We start from the raw sequence: 24,876 nt of genomic DNA, 5'->3' as shown, positions 1-24,876 counted from the left end.
AAATAAATGCCCACCTGGATGACGCATCAGCACAAGATGCAGCTGAGGATGCAAGCCAACATTCAAAAGCAAGAGGCAACAGCTTTATGGAACATGGCAAAAGAATTGGGGGTCACTTGCGGGTCATTGCAAAGGAATTATGTGGAGAAAATAATGGAAATGGAGGAAAGAGATAAGAAAAAGGCAGAGAGATTGGGAAATAGGAGAAGTACCCCATGAACATTATCACATACAATGTCAGAGGGCTAGGGAGGGGAGTCAAATGGCCAACAATTAGAAGAATGGTCAACAAACAGCACATAGACATGATCTATATCCAGGAGACAAAAAAGGAGGTAATTGAGAAATTCATGTATCAAGCATTGTGGGGGGATTCTGAAGTTAGTTGGGAAGCACATCCTGCATCTAACTCAGCAAGTGGAATTCTATGTATATGGAGTGAAAAAACATTCAAGCTAGAAAGGAAGGTCATTGGAAATGGTTTCATAATGCTAGTAGGGAAGTGGCTTAAGGAGGCACAGCAAGTTCATGTTATCAACATCTATTCACCATGTGATATTCAGAATAAGAGAGTTCTATGGGACAGTGTTAAGCAACTGAAAAACCTAAATCATGGGGGATTATGGTGCATATTGGGTGATTTCAATAACATCAGAATTTCATCAGAAAGATTGGATGGGGGAAAACAACATTAGGGAGTTCAATGAATGGATTGAAGAGCTGGAGGTAGAGGAAGTGCCATGGGTGAGAAGAAAATTCACATGGTTCAGACCGAATGGAGCTGCTAGGAGCAAGTTGGACAGATTCCTGGTATCTCCAGAATGGCTTGCCAAATGGCCTGGAAGCACCCAGCATACATTGGATAGGAACTTCTCTGATCATTGTCCAATTTTGCTCAGATCCAAGTTTGTAGATTAGGGTCCCAAACCTTTCAGGATCCTTGACTGTTGGCTCTTGGACAACCCATTCAAGAAAACTGTTCAGGAATCTTGGACCTCTAACCAGCAACGAGGTTGGAGAAGGTATGTTCTTAAAGAAAAAATTAAAAGACTGAAAGAAAGGCTGAAGGTATGGAATAGAGAACGCTTCAGTGATATTTTTAAGAAATACAAGAAGATTGAGGATGAGTAACAAGTTGGAAGAGGACACAATTGATAGACACTTATCTCCTCAAGAAGTGTTGATCAGGAAGCAGCTTCAGGAAGAATTGTGGGTAGCGGCTCAATCACATGAGTCCCTACTAAGACAGAAGGCGAGATCTAGATGGATTAAAGAAGGTGATTGCAACTCATGATACTTCCATCTGATGATGAATGCGAGCCGCAAAAATAATTGTCTGAAAGGAGTGATGATTGACGGATCTTGGACTGAAGAACCGGCAAGAGTCAAAGAGGCAGTCAGATTATTCTTCCTGCACCAATTTCAAGAATCTAATCAAGATAGACCCCGGTTGGATGGTATCTGCTTCCAGACCATAGGCCGACAACAAAATGATATGCTATTGGAGCGCTTTCAGGAGGATGAGGTGAAAAATGTTGTATAAGACTGCAAGAGTGAGAAAAGTCTAGGCCCAGATGGACTTAACTTCAAATTCATCAAGAAATTTTTGCATATAATCAAACCTAATGTCCTTCGATTTTTGGATGAATTCTATGTCAATGGAATTTTTTCAAGGGGCTGCAATGCATCTTTTATAGCCCTAATTCCTAAGGTGACGGATCCACAACTTCTGAATGACTACAGACCTATTTCACTGATAGGTTGTATATACAAGATAGTGGTCAAGCTGCTGGCTAACAGATTGAAGAAAGTCATGTCACTCATCATAGATGGAAAGCAATCTGCATTCATAGAGGGAAGACATTTGTTACACAGTGCGTTGATAGCAAATGAGGTGGTTAAGGAAGCCAAGAGAAGTCAAAAGTCATGCATTGTTTTCAAAGTTGACTACAAGAAGGCATATGATGATGCAGTTTTTTTAGTGTGGTCTTGGCTCTCAAATCTGGATAAGGATTTTAAGCTCCCTTTTAATCTTTGGTCATCTCATATTAGAGAAGGTTTTTTGGGCTACGCCTCAGTGGCTCCCAGTAGGAGTTGCGGCAGATCTTTAGTTTTATTTTGTAGCCATTCAATGGTTCCTCTTCAAACTGGTGTAGTTTTTAATGGAACAATGAGCATGGAACTATCTCTGTATTTTTTCAGTACCTCTGGTACTTTTATAAATATATTATTTTTGCTGATAAAAAAAAAAACAAAAAAAAAAGAAGGCATATGATTCAGTTTCATGGGATTTCCTATTTTACATGCTGAGAAGGATGGGCTTCTGCTCCAAATGGATCCAATGGATAGAGGGATGCCTAAAATCTGCATCTATTTCGGTACTGGTGAATGGTAGCCCCTCGTCTGAGTTCATCCCACAAAGAGGACTTAGGCAAGGGGATCCATTAGCACCCCTTCTCTTTAACATTGTCGCTGAAGCTCTAAATGGACTGGTGAGAAAAGCTATAGGGAAAAACCTATTTAGGGGATTCCCAGTGGGCTCAAACAAAGTGGAAATCAGTATCCTCCAATATGCGGATGACACTATTTTTTGGTGAGGCATCTATGGAGAATGTCAAGGCAATCAAATCAATTTTGAAGACCTTTGAACTTGTATCAGGCCTCAAAATTAACTTTGTAAAAAGCAGTTTTGGAGCTTTTGACATGTCAGAACAGTGGAAACTTGATGCAGCAAATTCTCTCAACTGTAGCTTGTTGTCCATTCCTTTTATCTATCTAGGCATACCTATTGGAGCAAATCCAGGAAGATGTTAGATGTGGGATCCTATTCTCAACAAGTGTGAGAGAAAATTAGCGAAATGGAAGTAAAGACACCTTTCTTTCGGGAGGAGAGTGACTCTTATACAATCGGTCTTAACATCATTCCTATTTATTTCTTTTCCTTTTTCAGGGTCCCTAAAAGGGTGGTGGACAAGTTGGTGAGCTTACAGCGAAGATTCCTATGGGGTGGTGCATCTGAGCAAAATAAGATAGCCTGGATCAAATGGGACACAGTGTGCCTTAAAAGAAAAAGGGGGATTGAGAATCAAGGATATAAACACTTTCAATCTTGCACTGCTTGGAAAATGGAAGTGAAATCTATTTCAGCATCAAGGACAATTGTGGGTCAGGGTATTGGAGTCTAAATATGGTGGATGGAGGAGCTTGAATGAAGCACCACTAGACAACATCGAATCCATATGGTGGAGGGACTTAAAGACGGTTTCTCAACATCCGTAACATGAAGATGCATTCCAAAATAGAACATTGTGGAGGGTCGGGTGTGGTGATAGAATTAAGTTTTGGGAGGACAACTGGATTGGCGAAGAGGGAACATTACTAGCAAAATACCCTAGCCTGTACCTTATCTCTTGTCAGCAAAATCAAATTATCCAGCAGATGGGAGTCCACAAGGACACAGGGTGGGAGTGGGATTTCATTTGGAGGAGACCACTGTTTGACAATGAGATAGACATGGTTGTTTCATTCCTAAAAGATGTTGAAGGCAAGCCAATTCAGCCACAGAGAAGAGATGATTCGGTGTGGACAGCAGATCCAAGCAGTCAATACTCGGCACAAAGTGCTTATAATATATTGAGGGGGGAAACAATAGAGGGGACTCAGGATGGAGCTTTTGAGGAATTGTGCAAACTAAAGGTCCCAAGCAAAATTTCAACATTTGCATGGAGATTACTCAGAGATAGACTACCGACAACAATAAACCTACAACTGCGGCAAGTTGAGATAAATGATAGGCGTTGTCCTTTCTGCAGCAGCATGGAGGAGGATGCAGGTCATTTATTTTTCCATTGCAGCAAAATCCTTCCCATTTGGTGGGAATCTTTGTCTTGGGTGAATATTGTAGGTGCTTTTCCGCAAAACCCAAGACAACATTTCCTCCAACACATATCTGGATTGGCTGTTGGAATAAGGATCAACAGGTGGAAGTGCTGGTGGCTGGCTTTGACATGGTCCATATGGCAACAAAGGAACAAGATAATCTTTTCTAATGAAACCTTCAATGGCAACAAAGTGATGGATGACGCAGTTTTCCTACTCTGGACATGGCTTAGAAGTTTGGAGAAGGATTTTGCAACTCCTTATAACCACTGGTCTAGTAATCTTAGAACAGGGTTTGTTTTTTTTTTTTTGGAAGGCAGAAAATATATATATTATTAATATATAAATCCAGTACCAGTGGTACCAGGGATAGAAGTTACAAGGCACCAAAGTGCTACCCTCCAAAATAACAATCCAAAGTAATACAACCAAAATATACAAGCCCAAACCAGTCTAGGCAACAAAATTCGTTATATTGGAAGACCAATGGTTGAAGCTAGTATTAAAGTCTCTGTCATTAGCCTTTAACCATGACCAAGCTAAAAAGATAGCATGGTCCATGACTTTATAAGGATCAAAAGGTTTTCCTTGAAAAATCAATTGATTCCTATGCTGCCATATAGAGCTAGTTAAGGCAATCCACCACCCACACCTTGTACTATGATTCACAACTTCCCCGAAGCCATCACAAAATTGAGAAAAATGGCAAACTGGAGTAATTGGAAGGGGACCTATTACCCTGATCCAGCTCATGGATTCCCACCACAGGCCTTTTGTCAGATTACAGCTGAAAAAAAGATGACCCACATCCTCCTGCACACATCCACACAAAGGACAATTAGCTTCCTGGGTAATGACATTTCTTCTTAAGAGATTATCCTTGGTGGGGAGCCTATTTTTAAGAAGTCTCCAACAGAAGACCACTGCCCGAGGGGGGATTTTCAGCTGCCAAATTGTCTTAAATATCTTCCCATCTAGACTTGAGGAGCTGGTGTTCATGCATAATCTATAAGTTGACTTAGTGGTGTACTGTCCATTAGGTTCAGCCAACCACAACATAGTGTCTTTAACCTGTCTCTGAATAGGAACAGAGCAGATCTCCTCCATAAACTGCACAGCTAAATGACTTTCATGATCAAATAAATTCCTCCTCCACCTCATATCCCACCTCCAACTATCATGATTAAAATGACCTATATTTGAAATGAGGGCCTTTTGCTGTCTACTTATCAGGAAAAGCTGATTATATTTCTGCTGAAGCGTATAATCTTCCCCTAGCCACTTATCTGTCCAGAATTTAATATTTTCCCCACACCCAGCCTTCCAAGTCAAGTTGTTTTTAAAGATACTGTGGTCCGACTGATGATACAGATTTCTAATGTCCCTCCACCAATGGGAATAACCCCTTTTGTTTATTAATTATTAGCTGAGGATAGCACAATAGAATAACAGTAGAAATTAGACTCATCTTTGTATCCAGATATTGGTTTCTATCAAGACTACATTAAGTCTGATAATTGGAACCAAATGTATGGTGTCTACTAAACTTGTATCCTTTGTACCTCTGGTACTCAGATTTATATATATATTTATCTTTGCTGATAAAAAAAAACAACAATTTTTTTTGTATATTTGGTAAGTAGGTGTCTGTGTGTGTTACCATGGTTATGCCATAAGCAGCAACATCATTTGCCATACTATTATGAAGGAATATTGGCTTGCCACCATAACATTGCCATGTGACAAGGCGAAAATCTAACCATGCCACATGAGTATTGCATGGGCTCTTTTTATACAATAATAAGAATATGCAAAGATAATAAGAAAAGAACCCGCTCAAACATGGAAATTTTTTTTTTTTTGGAAGGCAAAAAAAAAAAATATATATATATATATATTATAAAATCAAAGTATTACCAGAGGTACTGAAAAGAGATTACAAAGCACATAAGTGCTGCCCTCCAAAAACCACCCAACCTAATTACAATATGAAGACACCCTAAACAAAGGAAGTCATTATATTGGAAGACCAGTGGTTGAGACTACAGGTGAAGTCTTTTTCTTTAGCCTTCATCCAGGACCAAACTAAAAAGATTGCATGGTCCATGACTTTATAGGGATCAAAAGGTTTTCCTTGGAAGATCAGCTGGTTCCTATGTTGCCATATAGAGCTAGTTAGGGCAATCCACCACCCACACCTTGTTTTATGATTCTTAGGTTCCCCAAATCCTTCACAAAATTGAATGAAATGGCACTTCGGTGTCATTGGAAGGGGGCCTACAACCCGGATCCAACTCATAGCTTCCCACCACAAACCTCTTGTCAAGGTACAATTGAAAAATAAGTGACCCACATCCTCCTGAACACTTCCACACAAAGGGCAGATGTCTTCCTGCATACTGATATTTCTCCTCAAAAGATTGGCCTTGGTGGGAAGTCTATTTTTAAGAAGCCTCCAACAGAACACCACTGCCCGAGGGGGGATTTTCAACTTCCAAATTGTCTTATAAATGTTCCCATCTGCACTTGTTGTACTGGGGTTAATACACAAGCTATATGCTGTTTTAGTGGTATATTGGCCATGGGGTTCAGCCAACCACAGCATAGAGTCTTTGATATATCGCTGTATAGGGACAGAGCAGATTTCTTCCATAAACTGCACAGCTAAATCACTTTTGTGATCAAATAAGTTTCTTCTCCATCTAAGGTTCCACTCCCAGCTATCATGATTAAATTCACCCATGTCTGAGATGAGAGAATTTTGCTGCCTACTAATCAAAAAAAGCTGATTATATTTCTGCTCAAGGGTATAGTCTTCCCCTAGCCACTTGTCTGTCCAGAATTTGATTCTTTCCCCACATCCAACCTTCCAACTCAAGTGGTGCTTGAAGATATTGTGATCTGACCGGTGAAATAGCTTCCTAAGATCCCTCCACCAGTGAGAAAAACCCCTCTTGACTGTATCATGCTGGAACTCAGGCCATCCACCATATTTAGAGGTTAGAACTCTTACCCAAAGCTACTACTGACCAGCTGCAAAAGCCCATATCCATCTACCCATCAAGGCTACATTGAATTTCGAAATATCTTTTATACCCAATCCCCCCTCATTCTTGGGCAGACAAATATCAGCCCATTTCACCCAAGGAATTTTATTATGAGTATTGTCTCCTCCCCATAGAAATTTCCTTTGTAAGGAAATTAATTTTTGAACAATGCTTTGGGGAATCCTGAAAAAGGACAGAAGATAGATTGGAAGGGCATTGAGAACAGAATTAATAAGTGTGACCTTCCCCCCCATGGATATGTCTTTCTGGGCCCATTTTGATAATTTTGCTTTGAATTTAGTGATGAGAGGCTCCCAAACCAGCAGACTGGAAGGATTGGCACCAATAGGAATGCCTAAATAGTGAAAAGGGTAGTTCATTTGCCTGCAATTCAGGGTATTAGCTGCTTCCAAACCCCAGTTAGCTCCACCTCCTATTATCCCGAATTGACTTTTAGCAAAGTTAATCTTCAATCCAGAAGTCAATTCAAAGCCTCTAAGTAGGGCCTTTACAGTATGAACATTCTGCCAATCAACCTCACCCACAAAAACAGTATCATCAGCATACTGCAGTATATTTTTTTTTTTTTTTTGGAAGGCAAATAATATATATGTATTAATATAGTCAAAAACAGTACAAGTGGTACTGGAAATTGATGATACAAAGCACCTCTGGTGCTGCCCTGTTAAAACCCAAGCTAACCCATCTAAAAGGCTAACCCACTCGAATTAACCAAAGGAAACTGGAATATTAGAATACCCAAGTGCATACTGCAGTATATTAATAGGTTCCTTCTTCTTTCCAACTAGAAAGCTTCTATAGAGATTTTTTTTAACTGCTTCCCTCATCATACCAATGAGTCCTTCCCCAATTATGTTGAAGAGCAAGGGAGCTAAAGGATCTCCTTGCCTCAAACCTCTAGAGGGGTTGAACTCCTTAGATGGGCTACCATTAATCAAAACTGATATGGTTGCTGAATGAAGACAAGCTGATATCCATCCTCTCCACTTTTGGCAGAAACCCAATCTAAGCAACATATAATCCAAGAAGGACCAAGACACGGAGTCATAGGCCTTTTCAAAGTTCACCTTGAAAATCATTACTGGCTTGTTGCTTCTCATTGCTTCCTCCACCACCTCATTAAGGATCAAGACACCATGAAGGATATGTCTTCCTTTGATGAAAGCTGACTGTTTTTCATCAATGAGGTCATCCATAACAGACCTTAATCTATTAGATAGAAGCTTAGCTATCAGTTTATACATGCAGCCTATCAAGGATATAGGCCTGTAATCATTTAGGGACTGTGGTTGAGACATTTTGGGAATTAAAGACACAAAGGAAGCATTGGTGCCTCTAGGAAAGGTACCATGAGCATAGAACTCGTCCACAAATCTTCTAAACTCTGGATTCAGCACATCCCAGAATTCCTTAATAAAATTGAAGTTAAGGCCATCAGGCCCAGGACATTTATCCCCTCCACAACTCCCAAACATGGAAATGGAATACACTTCCAAAGCCCCCAACCTAGAGGAACTCCATAAAAGAACAAAACCCCTAGCTGAATGTCAGATGAAATTAGCACCTATCACACAATAAAGAAATACTTACTGTGTTCTAAGTGACAAACTTTTAATAATTCAAAAACTCAGTTGACAACATCAAACAAGTAATCATGCAACCAGAAGCCATATAAGAACCACAGAAAGTATACTGGGAAATTCTTTTATAAGCAAATGCATTTAATAGCATTGACTGAGCTCTTATGTCTGTGTGTAGTAGCGTCCTGCCTGACAATGCCTTCTTATTACTGACACAAAAGAAAAGCAAAAGACACTTTAATGTTACTGCTTTACCTGATTAGGTTGTGGACAGTCAACCATGAATCCAAGTAAACATCGGACATCATTTGAGGCCAATGAAGGAGGTGCTGCCACTATGAGAAGTTCAACTACCACCAAGAGCTCATCAACCAAAGCATTGATTTCACCTACTGGACGTGTAGCCCCAGTTAGAGAAACAGTATTCAACGAACCAATTTCAGGAACAGTCCAATAACATCTTCTGCAGCCATCAAGAAGCATCTGAATGGCATTAGCATCTCGCATTACCATTGACTCGGTGAAAACCATATCTGCAAGTGATGATAAAAGCTTCTTTTGTATGCCATAACTACACAAACTCCAAATTTGTAAATCTAACAGCAGTGTAGTGAAGAGTTGCACTTTAAGTGCATGGTTGATCTTCTGAGATTGACAAAGGGATACAACAGCAGCAACAAGTTCCTCATCTCTTACACCATCATGCTTTCTAACATCAAGCAAAGATAGAGTTTGGAGAAGATAATTCAAAATCTTTGATAGAACCTCTGGCCCTCTGCCACGAGCCAGCTCTTCATTGTTCCCTGGATGTTGAATAGCTGTGGATATAATTCTAAATATTGGGGCAGCAAGAGAAACAGTGGCCGAAGACAAAGGTAAATTCTCTTGCTGAGGTTCCAGTGTACCCTCATGTACATTGCTTATTGTCAAGGGAAGTAAAGACAAGGGACCACCATAGGCCAATGCCCACAAAGCATCCACAGGTCGCATTCGTGCAGCAACATGGACTTGCCCAAGAACCTCAGCTGGACGTCGATGCATTCCTGAATCATGATAAAGGAACCATAAGAAGACAAGAAAATGATACAGAAAATTATTTACAACTTAATGCATAAAAAGAATTTTATATTGCAGTGACGGTAAATATACATTTAAAAACTTACAGATATATACTTTAAATACAGAAATGCTATTACAAATAATACTTCCCAAGACCAATGCATCTGAGATCCAACAAACAGTTGGTTATGCATCTGAGATCCAACAAACAGTTGGTTGTTCCGTAATTAAACACTAGTAATAAAAGAAAAGCTCCAACAATCGTTGATCACAGGAATAGGTCTATGACAGAGGACTGTTAAGAAATAAGAAGATATTTTAAGTACAGAAAAAAAAAGGCATGGTGCTGAAATTTAACAATGTTGGAAAGCCACCTTAATTGTGATCACTCCTAGCCCACCTCAGTTGCAGTGTCTTTGGGGGCTGCCTTAATTGTAGCCTCAAGGGTCGGGTTTAATCCCACATTGACTGGAGATATGGCTTAAATAAAGCTTATAAAGTTTAGGTAACCCTCACTTTAAAAGCCAATTTTGTGGGGTTGACTTAGGTCCTAAGTCCTAATTCTAAGATGGTGTCAGAGTATAACCAAGATCCATTGTTGGGCTAACCTAGATCCATTGGGCTACCTGAATTGCCACACTTCAGGCCAGTAGCCTAGAGCATGAAGGGGTGTGTTGAAAAGCCACCTTAATTGTGGCACCCTAGCTCGTCTTAGTTGCAGCCTCTTTGGGGGCTGTCTTAATTGCAGCCTCAAGGATGATGTTTTTTTAGTCCACATCGACTAGAGATATGGCTTAAATAGAGCTTATAAAGCTTGGGCAATCCCCACTTTACAAGCCAGTTTTGTGGGGTTGAGTTATGCCCTATGTTCAAATTCTAAGAAGTAAGAACCAGCTTATCTAATCTATTTGTGTAGTTGTAAGACTAAAAGCAATGAAAGAATGAGACAAACAGAACACAATTAAATAGACAACTACACATGATATCTTCACAAGACAGAGCTTAATGACAGACAGACCAGTAATAATATGGTCCTCCAATTTGAAGGAAGGATTCTGTAATTAGGGGGGCAGGTGTGGGTGACTCTTGTAACACATTTTTGTGTCTACAGCTCTTTCCCAATATTCTGGAAAAGCAGGATTCACATCTATTCCTATGTACTTTCAGTACCACTGGTACTAGCCTATAAATATATTATATATTTTTTGCTGAGCAAAAAAAAAAATTAATATTCATAGTAAATCTTTTTGTAAACAACAATGCAACTTTATATGCATGGATAGATGAGCTTAATACAAGTCCCCAACTGTTCTGCTCACAACTACCAAAATACAAACAATTGTTGAGTTACTAGTTATATAGATTAAAAAAAAAAACAAAATCAGATAAGGAAAATCAAAGACTTGGAATTACAGTAGAAATCATCCTAGTAATAAGCAAATAGAAAATTTTTAACTGCTAGAGATTACAGAAAGAACCACTAACGTGATGCTTACAATTACAAACACTAACCAATATATAGTAAAAAACATTTTTTATTTCCATCATATAAATCCACAAACTAACCTTCCAAAGATTAGTTATCAGGTATCAGGGGCCTTTCTGCATGAAAAATCAATATGCATTTATGCAGTGTATAACAATTCATTATTCACATATTATCATAAAAGAATAGATAGAAATTATCCAACCTGAAGCACCAGAAGGTGAAGCATCTGGACAGAAACGTCCACTAAGCAAACTAGGATGATAGAGCAGGTGAAGGCAACCTCCAATTTCTGCATCCAAAAGCACACTTTCCTCTGCCTTACTCTGCGCATAGGCGTTTGTTGCTAGCCACGGTAGCCCAGCAGCATTACCAAAAGAAGGCACTATATCCCCTCCTCTAGAAGCCAGGCATGCCATTCTTTCTGGGCCAATTGGTTCCTTGAAGATGTAAACAGGACCCATCTCAGCAAACAGAGGGCATTGACGACGACGGCGTTGCAAACCAGCCATAGTAGGAGGAGGGTTAGTTCCTATGCAGCAAAATGCGAGAGGTTTTGAAATTCGAGGGAACTCAAAAGGACGACTTTCATATAAAGATCCATCTACATATAACCTGACTTCCCTTTCTGCTTTCCCAAGAATTCCATGCTTGCCTACATGTTCAAGACCAATGAAGTACCAACATTGCGGTTTGAAAGCATATGTAAAATGCAATGAAGATTTCTTTCCCTTTCCACTAGCAGTTTCAACAACCAAAAATTGAGCATGGAAATAAGCCTCTATACCCTGATTATCACCAGATAAAAAACTGAAAAGTCGCGGCATGTGTGCTGTACCTTCACCAGCAAGTGCACTAGCTGCAGCAGCAGCTGACATAGCTGACGATTTACCCGACCTAGCTGCTGCAGCTGCAGCAATTGCAGCAGCAACTGTAGCTGTATTTAATGTGTCAGCAAATGATTCAATGTAGATCCATGTTGCAAAAGCATATCCATTGATAAATGGCCAACGGCTCTCACCTGGCCCAAGCAAACCAGAACTTTCACCATCAAACTCAAAGGTGCAAGCTGGTCCCATTGACTCCTTTCCACTTATGGCTTTCTCCAATGCTAGTGTTAACTGTGGAGCCCAAATTGTGGTAAGTGTTTTTGTAATGACTTGAAACCATCTATAAAGATCACTCACGCTGAGAGAATGGCCTGCTAAATATTGTATGCAGTGGCACAAAGGAGTTCCATCCCACCTAATTTGCCCATTTAAGCCAACATCCACTGTGAAAATTTTTTCTGCTGTTCTCAACAATACTCCTAACAGGCCAGCTGTTGAGCACATTGCTCGATTTCTAGTGCAAGCCCTTAATATCACAAGTAGTCCCCTAACCATCCGTGTCCTAGGTGACATCACATCATCAGTATCACCTGCATAAGAAAGCCAAGGAATAAGTTCACCTGCCACGATGGCAGCCCGGGAATTCAGCATCACACTAGGAGGATTATTATCTTCATCCTCTTCAAAACTTTCAACACCACCCATTGTTGCAAGAAGTGAATCTACAATTAAGAAGGGCACACTATCCATTTCTTCACCACTCTCAAAAATTTCTACACCACTTGCAATATTCTTTAGCTTGTCCATACCTTCAGGTTTCCCCATAATAGCAGAATCAACTAAGTGCAGCAATTCTGGAGACACATTTGGCTTTTCATGTTTATTCCTTGGCTTAGGTGGAGAATTAACAGTGGAATATCCACTGGAACCAAAACTAATTGATGAGGAAAAATGCTTGGGTGTATGACCAAAATGTCCTTCTGAACCAGGGCTGTAAGAAAGATTATCATGATGTGTGTCAGAAACTGGGGAAGAATCATTCTGTATTGAGTTTGACCCAAATGAATATCGAAAATCCTCTGCATTTCCACCAAACAATTGCTGTTTATTATCAGAACCAGATGACCGGTTTGAATCCTCATACTCATCATTCTTGTCTTGATCTGTCAAAGATACTGGCTCAAACTGGTCCTCATCCATTACTGTAGTTACAGAATCAATACCTTGTTCTTGCAAGTTTTCCTTTTCATCTATAAGTTCAACCCCAAAACTGCTGCTAGAATTTACATTTTCCTGATGAGGACTCTCAACAAATTGTTTTACACCACTCTGTATTATTTCATCAGTATCTAATTCATTACCAGATATCTTTATCTCTTTTGGTTCTTCCTTGTCTTCCATCAAGTTATTTTCGAAGAAGCTAACAAATATTCATTGAAATTATGGAAGTCCAATCCACCTGTATGTAATAATTAGTAAAATTACAATAACCACAAAAACAATATAAAGAAGAGTAAGTTCTATGCAAGCCTTTTGAAAGAACATGCATTATGTCAGTCATCAAACATGAACACCGCAGTCCCTATGGAAAGAAACCAATCAGAACGAAAATAGAAAGGGTTTCCATGGGTTTGTGTCTATACTAAGATCTGCATTCCCTGCATTCACTTATGAATGATTCACACATTCAGCAATTCAGAACCATTAAATTAAGATCAGACGGCTCATATTTTCTCAGTCAATTAACTCAAAACACACATTCAAAATCTCAACCGCCCGATCTTCATCCAACAGTTATAAATGCACAAAATGCATGAATGCGGCCAAAAATGACTGCACTGAATCCGGATCAGGTGAGTGTCTATATTCTCTATTCTATATACATATGCATAAAAATGAACCTAAACAAAGTAATAAAGGTGATTTGATGAGTTACACACTATTTATTGGGCCGCTTAACTAACAACAGCTAAATGTTTGACAATGACAACTCATCAACGATTCTGGTACCAACCGTCCAGCCTAGCAACTAACAGTAACAAAAACAAGCTTTAGTTTGACCAAACACACAACAAATCATTATAATGACGAAAACAAATCTTCACATATAACAGTCTACAGTACACTAGTAGAAAATTCATAAGCTTCCTCTGGCAGCTAAACAAGTAGTTCATTCGCTTAGATTTGAGTTGAGAACAAATTTGCAATAACTGAATGAAGTAAAGTGCACAGGTTGAAGCTCAAAAGCACTGACACTGAGACTCGCTCCAACATTTTGCTAACTTAAACATTTGCGTTTAATTCAAACCAACGAGAACGCAACAGTAAGAAAAAAAACAACTAGACAAAGTCGTCGTTTAGCGAAAAACGCTATCGGATCTTGCTCGGACGACGAACTCAAGCAATCGAATCGACTCGGATCGCCTCGCATTGCGAGAACGGATCAAGAAACAGAAGATCTCTCCGCAACGCCGCGCGCATTCATGCACGATTCGATCGAAGCTTGCAAAGTCAAAGGAAAAAAAACGCACGGATCGTAACGAAACCGACATTGCTGCTTCGGATATGCGTAAGGCAAAGAAGAATGAAATAGTGGTTACAGTTAGCGTACCTTCTAGAAGACTCCGGCACGGAGTGGCGTTCGCTTCCGATCGTCTGTTCCGATCAAGGATTTGACGGAAATTAGGGAGGAGGTGGGGAGAGAGAGAGTGAATCGGTGAAGGTGAATTGGGCGCGAGAGAGAAAAAGAGGAGAAGAGAGTAGAAGGAGGTTGGTGCTTGCAGGCAGCTATGTAATGTAATTGAATTGATTATTGCTGTCTGCAATAGTTTTACCCCATTTTTTCATTTCTTAACGATTACTTAACTATGGCGTTGTCTGCTCCGGTCCGGCCAAACCGCCAGCGGATCATTCAACCGGTTCAAATCAATTTTGTTTTATTGTTTGCTTGCTTTGAATTTTATTTTAAAAATATGTTTTATGAAATAATTTAAAATTAATTATCCATGTAGCTCTTGAACCTATGACTTTGGCTATGTTAACACAATATTTTAACCAATTGAATTAATAGGTCAATTATATTAAAAAATAATTAATCTCTATATATAACACTAAAATTTTTAATGTATATTTAATTCATATATAATTTTACATAATAAATTTTGTAATAATTAATTTTGATCTAATAATGTAAAAAAATTAATAATAGTTTTGAACTCAATATGAAGAAAAGAAAAAAGAAATGGACGAAGAAGAAGTAAAAAGGGTAAAGTTGAAATTTTTTAAAATATGTTGGGTGTGGAAGAAATTTGAATGGTGTAGGAAAAATAACCCTCAAGGTTATTGTTTTCTGCATCTTTTTTTGGCTTTCGAGATGATCGATCCAAATGTAAAGTTACATTTTGAAATATATCTCATTTATTGACTTCTAAAATAACCAATCTAAAATGTATAAAAAAATAATTTTGAAATGGATACAAGATGCAATTTGGAGGTGCATGAAGCAACAACCCTCATTCAAAAGTCATCATATACTCCTTTCTTCTTTTATTAATTTCAAAATCTCAATGCTATCATTGCTTGTGTCTTCTTTAACCTCATTCATTTCCCTATTATGTACCCGTCCTCCAACATCTTTCTCTCTTTCTTTCTATGAATTTCTCACTGACATTACCTAATTCTATTTTTTGTTTATTTCCTCATATTTTTAGATTACCAAATATGAAGTACAACTTGATTGTATTTCAAAAAACACAATTCGTAGTAATAGAATGCTCCAACCAAAATAAGTTTAGAGGTCTTCTAAATTTGTTAGGCTTTTAGGTAAGGTTAATTAAGACATAAAATGGGAGGATTTCTGCAAAAGATACTATGATACTCAAGTTAATGAGAATTTTTATATGTGCATCAATGTATAAATGCCTACTTGATACAATGATGTTATTTAGAGGATTATATATGGGTTGCCTTCACTAAGACACGAGACCTCAAACCTCTCATAAGTAGTAATATGTTGTCTTGGTGTAGCAACAAGACATTTTTATTTTGAACCAATGTGTGTTTTACTATTAATAAGTGTATCTTTTTTTTAAAAATTACTAGTATATGTTACAACTCTTGGTTTTAGTATTGATCTCAATCAGCATTTTTGGTTTTGGGACTTTGACATTTGAGACAAGATGGATCATAAATAAAAATGTCATTAATGCATTTTTACCATGATTTTCTACGCAATGTGATAATTGTCTTATAAATTTTATTTTAATGACAATCTTGTAAGCAATTAACTTAGTATTTCAATATATTTAAGCTTATTTAGCCTTATTTATAATTAAGTTTTGAATAAATTGAAATAGTTTAAATGTTTTATTTTTCATGTAATTTTAGTTTGTTTTGGTGTAAATATAAATGAAGAAAGAAGATAACTAATGTTGGGACCCAATTCAAGGTCATTTAAAGGGAATTTGTTAGGTTGCTAGGGATAGAATTGAAGCTTGGTGCACGCTAGTGAAGTGTTCCTATTGTCAAAGAATTGGACTCAAGTGTAGTCACTTAGACAAGTGCTACTTTTGTATGTGCACTTAGTGCAAAAGTTGGACTAAGCATGCAAGTCATAATGTAGAAATGACAGTGCAGCAATTTTGGTCCTATTTAATCTCCAAGGATGTGAATTAAAGACAAATTTGGTTAGGGTAACTATTTAGGATTTTGGGTGGAGGTTAGGAAGCTCTCCTTTGCCTTTCATGGCTTCCCTACCACTTCTTATAATCTCTTCATCTATTTTCTTCTTTCCTTCTTGTAGTTAGGTTTACCCATTTTAGGGGTTGATATAGTTGAACCATCCTTATGTTTATATTTTGATTATTAATCTATGTTTATTGTTCATTATTAAGTGTCCTCTTTTTTGCATTGATGTTTATTTTGGTTTGATCATCCTTTGTTTGATGTTGTGGTTTGAATTGTCATTGAAAAATATTTTTGAACTCATAAATGGAAAGGATGACATAATGAGTTTTGTGTTTAGGATGAAGCAAGGCTTGTTAGTTATCCTTTAAATCTTATTCTTAAAGTAAGTCACTTGATTAAATTAGTTAAGGAATTGATAGTTTGGTTAAGAAACTTAAATTCTTTTCTTTGAGAGATTGAGATTTGAGTAGTTTTGTAAGTTGATGATAATAATTGAGTTTTAAACTAAATGAGTGACCTTTATTTGCATGAGGAAGTGACTTAGTGAAATAAACTCCAACTCTTTTATCCATTGTTGTTTTGCCCATTTTACGGCTTTCAAAATGTTCCTAAAAATTACTCAAAAAAAGATTCTTGCCTTTTACTCTTTAATTTTATATTTAAGTTATTTTTATTTACATTCTCACAATCCAATTAAAATTGTTATTTCTAAAAGACATAATCAGTACACATTGCTATTTTATCAAGTATTATAGAAGTTATGTATTGCACATGTCAATTTTAATATCTAAATTTTATGATTATAATTAATTATCATAAAAAATGTAAAACAAATTTCACATCATATTATTAAAATGAATAATAATTAATATATAAATTTGCAAGGACAAATATTTATGCCTTACAGAAATACAAATTATAAATGAAATTATATCTCAATACATTTAAACAATTTAATGTTGGTCATTCAATCATTAATAATCGCTTATAAGACTTTCAAAGTTAATTATTATACAACTCAATAAATTTATCTTACATATTGGTCTATAATTAATTACAATATAAAATTAATTTTACATTCGATTACTATTAAAATTTAACATTCCAGTTATTACCTTATTATTTAATGCATATAATTGCAGTTATTTTTAAATTTTGAATTTCCATAAATATATTGCTATAAACAATCAGATATTGGAGCATTTATTAATAACAAATTATTAAATTAATTCTTAATGTCTTTTCCATAAATAGCTCTTAATGTGAGTTTCGTAGTTCAAAATTTCTAAATTTTAAATCCTTTATTTAGTTTAAACATTTTGAGTTTGAATGTTTTGTTATCATTTTTCAGAAAGAATTATTAGTAATTTATTTGATAATTATAATTTTTTGAATTTTCGATTATGTTTTATAATTAAATAGTATAAACTATATTATACTAATGCAATAATAAAAGTTTCTTTATATATACATATTATTTTAAGAAGAAATGCTAACAACATATATTTTTTAATAATATGTTTCTTTAAGTATGGGCTTAATTTGGGTTTATTACTTGCTAAGGTCCAACAAATACAAAAGTTTGACTCTCACATGTTACAACACAAGCGCGATTCATAGGTTCCTCTGAGAATTCAAAAATCTTGAACTTGGCATGTCTCTGTTCTGCTTCTGATAATCTGATTCGCAATGCTGCGGTAAAGACAAAGAGCGATTGGTGAATCGTCAGAGATACTCACAAGGTGATGGAACTTCTTCTTCACTTTCATTCTTTTGTTTTTTTTTTTTTTTCCTTCCCTTTGGTTTTGTGTCATTTGGTGGTGAATTCTCGAGCACCCCATCAGCGTTCAAAGCTTCAAAATCGAGTCTTTGATCGAAGTTTCCAATCTGTTTTCGATTTTCAATCATGGGGTTATGCACTTTTTGTTGTGTGTCGTGTGTATGAGAGAATGAATTCGCCTGTTTCCAGATTCAATTCTGTCTCTTTTTGTTGTGATCATGAATTATTGTTTCTGAAAATTTGGTAAAAGGTGTCAGATGGTGAATCATTTTTTTTTCATTTTTACGTGCAAGCAAATCTTCTTTGGTTTGTCATGGACTCAACTCATCCGTGCTATTTCTGCTTTCTTAAGTTATCCAGTTTCATGATGGTCACAATGATTGTTACCAACAAAACTCTCTCTCTCTCTCTCTCTCTATATATATATATATATATATATATGTATATATATATATATATATATATATATATAGGTGATTTGAGTGTGTCAGTGTAGTATATGTGATTTTTTTTTGTCTTGTATAGGATAGTAGAAACTAAAAACAAGTAAAACTTATGCTTCCTTTGTATATGTTCAATTACTGAGTTTTTCTTTTTTCTTTTATTTTGTCGAAACAAAAGTGAGAGAAATACTTGATCTTCAAGCTGCACTGAAAATGTATGAAACCTATGACTAGACTCTCTTTCCCTCTCTGATTGACATCTTGAATGCTTAAAAATTTGTAAATTTGTTGATTCTGGTAATGTGGACACTCATCTAAACTCGTCAGAAATGACTCACGATTCTTCTCATTCCTGATAAATGGTGTATGCTTTTTACATATTTGTGAGCTTGTGATTAATTGATTATGATTATGCGACAAAAATGAATTTTGTTTCCCTTCATCTAGAGGTGTTGTGGTATTCTAATGTGCTCTCCATTGTTTGATAAATATGCTTCTTAATCCTAATGTTGAATATGATGATTAGAGTTATTGATCCGTGCACGTGTGAATATGAGCTTTTGATGGTTGATTTTCTAATGCTTTGCATTAATATGGACATAGATATTGTTGAAATCTGTTGGCGATGGATTGCTCTGATCCAGCAAGTAAAAAGGCAAAAGCTGAGGCAGGGTGTGCTATTACAAGGAAGCCTCGGATTCTACTTGGTGCTTGTGGAAGTGTTGGTGCTGTGAAATTTGGGCATGTTTGTCGTTGTTTTGCAGAATGGGCAGAAGTAAGGGCGGTGGTCACAAAATCATCCTTGTGTTTTATTGATGAACAAACATTTCCCAAGGATGTTGTTGTATTTTGTGATAAGCATGAGTGGCTTACATGGAAAAAGCTAGGTGATCCTGTGATGCATATTGAGCTTCTTAGATGGGCTGAAATAATGGTCATTGCTCCATTGTCAGCAAATACTCTTGGCAAGGTAACAAACTGATCAGACTTGGCTGGTTTTGTCTCTTTCTATCTACATTGTCATGTGATAAAATCATAAAAACACTACTATGCATTAAACAAGCTGGCTTGTCTAAGACTTGTCTGTTAATTGAATTATGATGAATAATCTATCATGTATGTTCCTAAGCCTCATGTAATGTTCAATTGTCATGCTTGGATTTGGATCTCCTCTATTGTTGAGCAATATAATGTGTTCATGTTGGAGAGAGGCACTGCACTGAGTGCACTCTATATTAAATAAAGACTCACTATGATCAGGAATGACATCGTGTGATCTATGTAATCGAGAAGACTTTGTTGTTTCTGTTGTAAAGACTCCGCTATGATTAGTTGTAGGTGTCAGAGATTTAACACATTCACGTATTACGTCAATTAGAATCATTGAATGAAGATCAAACGACTCATTTTATTTTGTACATCCTACTTAAAATACGAATCCGATATGTGAACTTATTTTCATCTAATAGTACTGATTCATGACTTTGCAAATGCATGAATGTAGGGAGTCCATTTCCTTTAGTTGAAGGACTCAAGATTGACAAAAATTTTGCCTATCTCTTTGCCATATCATATGACTTAAACATGAGAAATGATCCAAATCTGACGTCTACATCTTGTACAATTCTGCGTGCATGTTTCTATGCTTAGTATATCATTTGCAGTTGCCAAACTAATTGCCTCTTCCTTCTATTTCTGACTTTGACCTCTAGAAATATGTTGTTGTAGATAGCTGGAGGGTTGTGTGACAATCTTCTGACATGTATTGTGAGAGCATGGGACTACAGCAAGCCACTGTTTGTTGCACCATCCATGAACTCTATTGTATGGAGAAACCCTTTCACCGAACGGCATTGCACCGAGATTGATGAGCTTGGCATCACTCTCATCCCTCCTGTTACACATACAACAGCTAGTGGGGATTTTGAGCATGGCGCAATGGCTGAACCTTCAACCATTTCCTCGACTGTGAGAGTTTTTTATGTGTTAAAGATGCAGAAAAAGTAGTAGGTCAGGTTTAGCAATTTTGATCATTATTGTGCAAGTATGGATGGCTGTTGGTTAGCCAGGACCCTCCTTTGTCTTGGGTCCTTGTTTTATCTTTTATTAGTTGATTTTTTTTAATCGGCAAATGGTAGTTGTTGGTTTTTTTAGAGAGGAATTCAAATTCAGAACCTCTTCTTTCCCCAGTTGATCTAATGTGATCATATTTGATTTGATGATAGTTTCATTGAGCAGTCTCGTTTATGTTTCCTAGGGTATTGCCAACAGAACATTAATGACAGATGCTAGATGGTAAAAGCAACTCCAATGTAGTTAAACAACTTGGTAATAATATGTGGAAACTAGTTAATATTCTTAAATCCTACGTGACAAAAACAGGACAGAGAGTTAAAAATTCAAATTCAATTCTTGCATTGGAAATGCATTGAGAGAAGGCTTGGATATGGTTTGGATACCTTTTAAAGGAATTTTCGGCATTTATCACATTCTAATAGATCATGGCAATAAACTAGTTATTTCTAAATGTTCATGATGGCAGGGGATAAAACCATTCAGTACTTATTTGTTCTTTAGAATAAAAGACAATTTGACACTCCTCTTGAGTCTTGAGTATACATACCCATGTGGGAGAAGACAGAGATAGGAAAGGAAAAGAAAGATAAGATGATACATATGATGGTGACATGAAAAGTGTTAGGTATCCCAGCACTTATTAAGTCCCAATCGGCTCGTAACTTAACTAGGTCTGGTCTGCAACAATAAATGGTTCCATTTTCATGTTTTATGTAGCCGGTAGGTTGATTATGGATAAAAAAAAAATTGGAAAAATGTAAGAAATAAAATCCAAACAATTGTAATTTTATTTTCCTTCCGTATCATGTTTTTCTTTTGTGAACTTAGGGATGGCTTTGCCGAAAGTTAAGAGACTAATTTTTTAAGGTATTGAGACTCGTTTAAAAGGTTGATGTTTTTCAACAAATATTTTTTCATGAGTCAGAGAGATTGAATTTACTATCACTTGTTTAAGGGATAAGGTTATCTATTGATTATGGCACACTATTTTGATTCCTTCCATGTGATGATACTCTTTAATAGTTAATTATATTTTAAAATATAATAAATATATTAATAAAGTAAAAATAAATAACTAATAAGAATAATATTACCTTAAACTGTCAATAAGAATTTTTCAATAAGTGTAAAATTTTCTTTGAGGTAAGATTGTGATAGTAATTAACACACCTGAAGCTTTAGAACTAGTTGAATGGACATCAGATATAACAAAATACTTGTAGAATTAATGACTAATTAAGATGAAATCCATCAATTCTCGATAATGAATTTTGAACTCTATAATAAAATCAAGACCTTGGTCAGGACAATTGAATGAATGAAGAAATGAGTTTTCTTATGACAGAATATATTTATTAATTTATTTGAGTTTGACATAAATACCATACTCTAGAGTTAATTCAGAATTGTCAATGCTAAAAGAAAATATTACATTATTTGTCTATTTGGTTCTTATAAGTAACAAATATTACTTCATGTTATTTGGACGCTGAGTAGAGTTGTTAGATGTGTATCTTGATTAATATATTAATTTGATTAATATATTATTGGCTTAGTTTTGAACCCACAAGATCACACAAATGAGTGTTCTAATCTCTGTTAAAGAAATTATTTTAATATTTGATGATTGATTAAATTAGAGAGTTTATTATGATCAAATGATTAATTTAATTTACTAAGTGTAATATTATTATTTTTTTGCTAGTATTGAAAATATAACTATTAACTTATTGATAAGTGTACCAAATTGTCAAAGTAGTATAGTAAAATAGAAGTTTGAGTATCAAGTCCACATGAACTTTGTTTGTACTTAGATTGATGTATATCCAATTTTCAAGCAATTAGTTGAAGAGAAGGGATGGGGAGTTAAAAGTAAAGTCAAATTATTGAAAACAGGAAAAATTGAAAATAGGAAAGACAAGAAAACAAAATACTTTTGAATGCGAAGGTTAATTCAGAATGCAAGTGTGTTAGACCTAGCATACCAAAACTACTCTTGATTTAATGTTAATAATTTTTCTCTATTTAATATTATCCCAATTTTTACCTACATCTATTCTGATACTCTAACCCTGATCCCTTAAATGAAAAAGCCTAATTTATCAGATCTTTTCCCCTAATCCCTTACGAGATTAATTCAAATAAATTGCATTAGAATTAGAGATTTATGAATAGAATAAATAATATCATCCTATCCCTAGATATGATTCATTTAGATATCATTTCCTAATTCTTTAGAAAATAAACACTTCACAGTGCCTAAATCCTAAACAGATGCATGCATATGGATGATCAGACCACAATCAATAACAAGAAACACAGAAAATGAGCAATAAAAATTGAAATTACATTAAATAGATAGTAGAAAAAAAATTACATTACAAGAGTTTGATTGCTAGCCTCCCAATAATGGGGATTAATCTTTCATTATCATGAAAGGTTTTACACTTTTAGGGGATGAAAGAAGAATAGAGATGGAGAAGGAGGGAAGAGATGACTTTAGAGAGGGTTTCCCCTATTTGAGAAGCTCAGGCTTTAAGGTTATTCAATAAAGAATTATAAGTCTTGCTGTGTGTTTCTCCTTTGCTTCCTATTCTTTTTACAGGTGTACAAAATTGATGTGACCTCGCACCAAGCGTGATAGCTGCGCTTAGTGAATATGGCGGTGATCATGTGCTTAGTGCGAGATTCACGCTAAGCGTGTGTTCATGTTTCTCCATGAGCTTCTTTGTGCTAAGCTTGTGCTATCGCACTAAGCTTGTCTTGTGAGTTGAGCGAGCTTCTCCCTAACTTCAACTTTTCTTCAAGACTTTACTTTATGTTTCTGCACCAATTTATCTCTAAAGCGCACTAGTAAATTCCCTTCTTTTGAATCCTGCTCGTAAAGAACTAAGATGGTGTTAAAATCCTCATTATTCACATAAAAATAAAAGTAAAGTAAATAAATTCTAACAATTTTTGTCTGATTTAACTATTAATTATGCCTAAGTTTCGCAGTTATCAATAAATAATATAAACATAATTGAAATGTTTTGGTGAAAAAAGAAATGGATAAGTGGTAATAATTTTATTTCAAAACTGAAAGTACAAGTGAAGTGTTGGACTTGGTCAAATTTTTGTTTAAATATGCTAATAGTAGATTGAAACAAAAAATATTTTTTTAAAATTTAAGTTAAATTTAGAGGATTTTTTTAAAAATTTAATTATATTAATAGCAAGCCGATAGAAACAAAAATGATTTTATTTTAAATTTAAATATGCTAACAGTTAGCTGATAAAAAAAATAATTTTGTTTTAAATTTAAATATGTCAATAACTAGCATATAAAAACAAATAAAAAAATATTGTTTTAATCTATTATGTAAATTCCTAATCATCATGTAATGTTCAATTGTCATGCTTGGATTATTTTTTTATTAATAGAATGTGTTCATGTTAGGGAGAGAATATGCATTTTTTTTATTAAATAAAAACTCACTAAAATTTGGAATTGCGCATGTAGTCAACCTCACTTAGGGGGTGAGATAGGATTTTGTTATTGTTATAAGATTAGTTGTAAGAATCAAGGATTTACACATTTACATAGTCAGTCAGTTGGAACTATTGGGTAAAGATCAAACGATTCATTTTATCTCGAAAATCAAACTTTATATACACATCGGAAATGTGAACCGTCCAATCTTTCATCCAACAATACTGCTGATTCATGAATGGATGGAATCCATTTTGAAGTTTAAGTACATCAATTATAGTTGCCAATTATATTGCCTTTTTCTACTATTTCTTACTTCTAGAAATATATGTTGTTGTCCGTAGATAGAGGGAGGGTTGTGTGATAATCTGCTAACATGTATTGTGAGAGCATGGGACTACCGCAAAGCACTTTTTGTTGCACCATCCATGAACATTTCTATGGGGAGAAGAAACCCTTCGAGAGAACAGCATCGCATTGGCATTGATGAGCTTGGCATCACTCTCATCCCACCTAG

The 24,876-nt window shown here is 35.9% G+C and overlaps 2 protein-coding genes across 2 annotated transcripts in view; one reads left to right on the top strand and one right to left on the bottom strand.

Annotated features, from left to right (window-relative positions):
* LOC114397610 (BEACH domain-containing protein C2-like) overlaps positions 1 to 14,750 on the bottom strand; it is a 63,239-nt gene extending 48,489 nt beyond the window's left edge. The window contains exons 1-3 of the mRNA XM_028359728.1: positions 14,514 to 14,750; positions 11,278 to 13,361; positions 8,783 to 9,570 (exon numbers count right to left, since the gene is read on the bottom strand). Of these exons, the coding sequence (XP_028215529.1) occupies positions 8,783 to 9,570; positions 11,278 to 13,303 (2,814 nt within the window). The 5' untranslated portion in view covers positions 13,304 to 13,361; positions 14,514 to 14,750. The remainder of the gene's footprint in view (positions 1 to 8,782; positions 9,571 to 11,277; positions 13,362 to 14,513) is intronic.
* A 3,413-nt stretch (positions 14,751 to 18,163) lies between these two features.
* On the top strand, positions 18,164 to 21,035 carry LOC114395948 (probable phosphopantothenoylcysteine decarboxylase). Its single transcript, XM_028357816.1, has 3 exons — positions 18,164 to 18,330; positions 19,415 to 19,781; positions 20,540 to 21,035. Exons 2-3 carry the CDS (start codon positions 19,437 to 19,439, stop codon positions 20,816 to 20,818), a joined length of 624 nt encoding a protein of 207 aa, XP_028213617.1. The 5' UTR covers positions 18,164 to 18,330; positions 19,415 to 19,436; the 3' UTR covers positions 20,819 to 21,035.
* Positions 21,036 to 24,876: the final 3,841 nt, after the last annotated feature.

The sequence above is a fragment of the Glycine soja genome, chromosome 18 (genome assembly GCF_004193775.1).
Source record: "Glycine soja cultivar W05 chromosome 18, ASM419377v2, whole genome shotgun sequence".
Taxonomy (NCBI): Eukaryota; Viridiplantae; Streptophyta; class Magnoliopsida; order Fabales; family Fabaceae; genus Glycine; species Glycine soja.
Note: the sequence above shows the minus strand (reverse complement) of the source record. Positions and strands in the feature narration are given on the sequence as shown.

What these genes read in the sequence shown, in the direction of transcription:
- LOC114395948 (XM_028357816.1), top strand. Translation starts at nt 19,437, where the DNA reads ATGGATTGCTCTGATCCAGCAAGTAAAAAGGCAAAAGCTGAGGCAGGG. An exon ending in CAGCAAATACTCTTGGCAAG is followed by an intron (nt 19,782 to 20,539) that starts GTAACAAACTGA and finishes ATGTTGTTGTAG; the next exon opens with ATAGCTGGAGGGTTGTGTGA.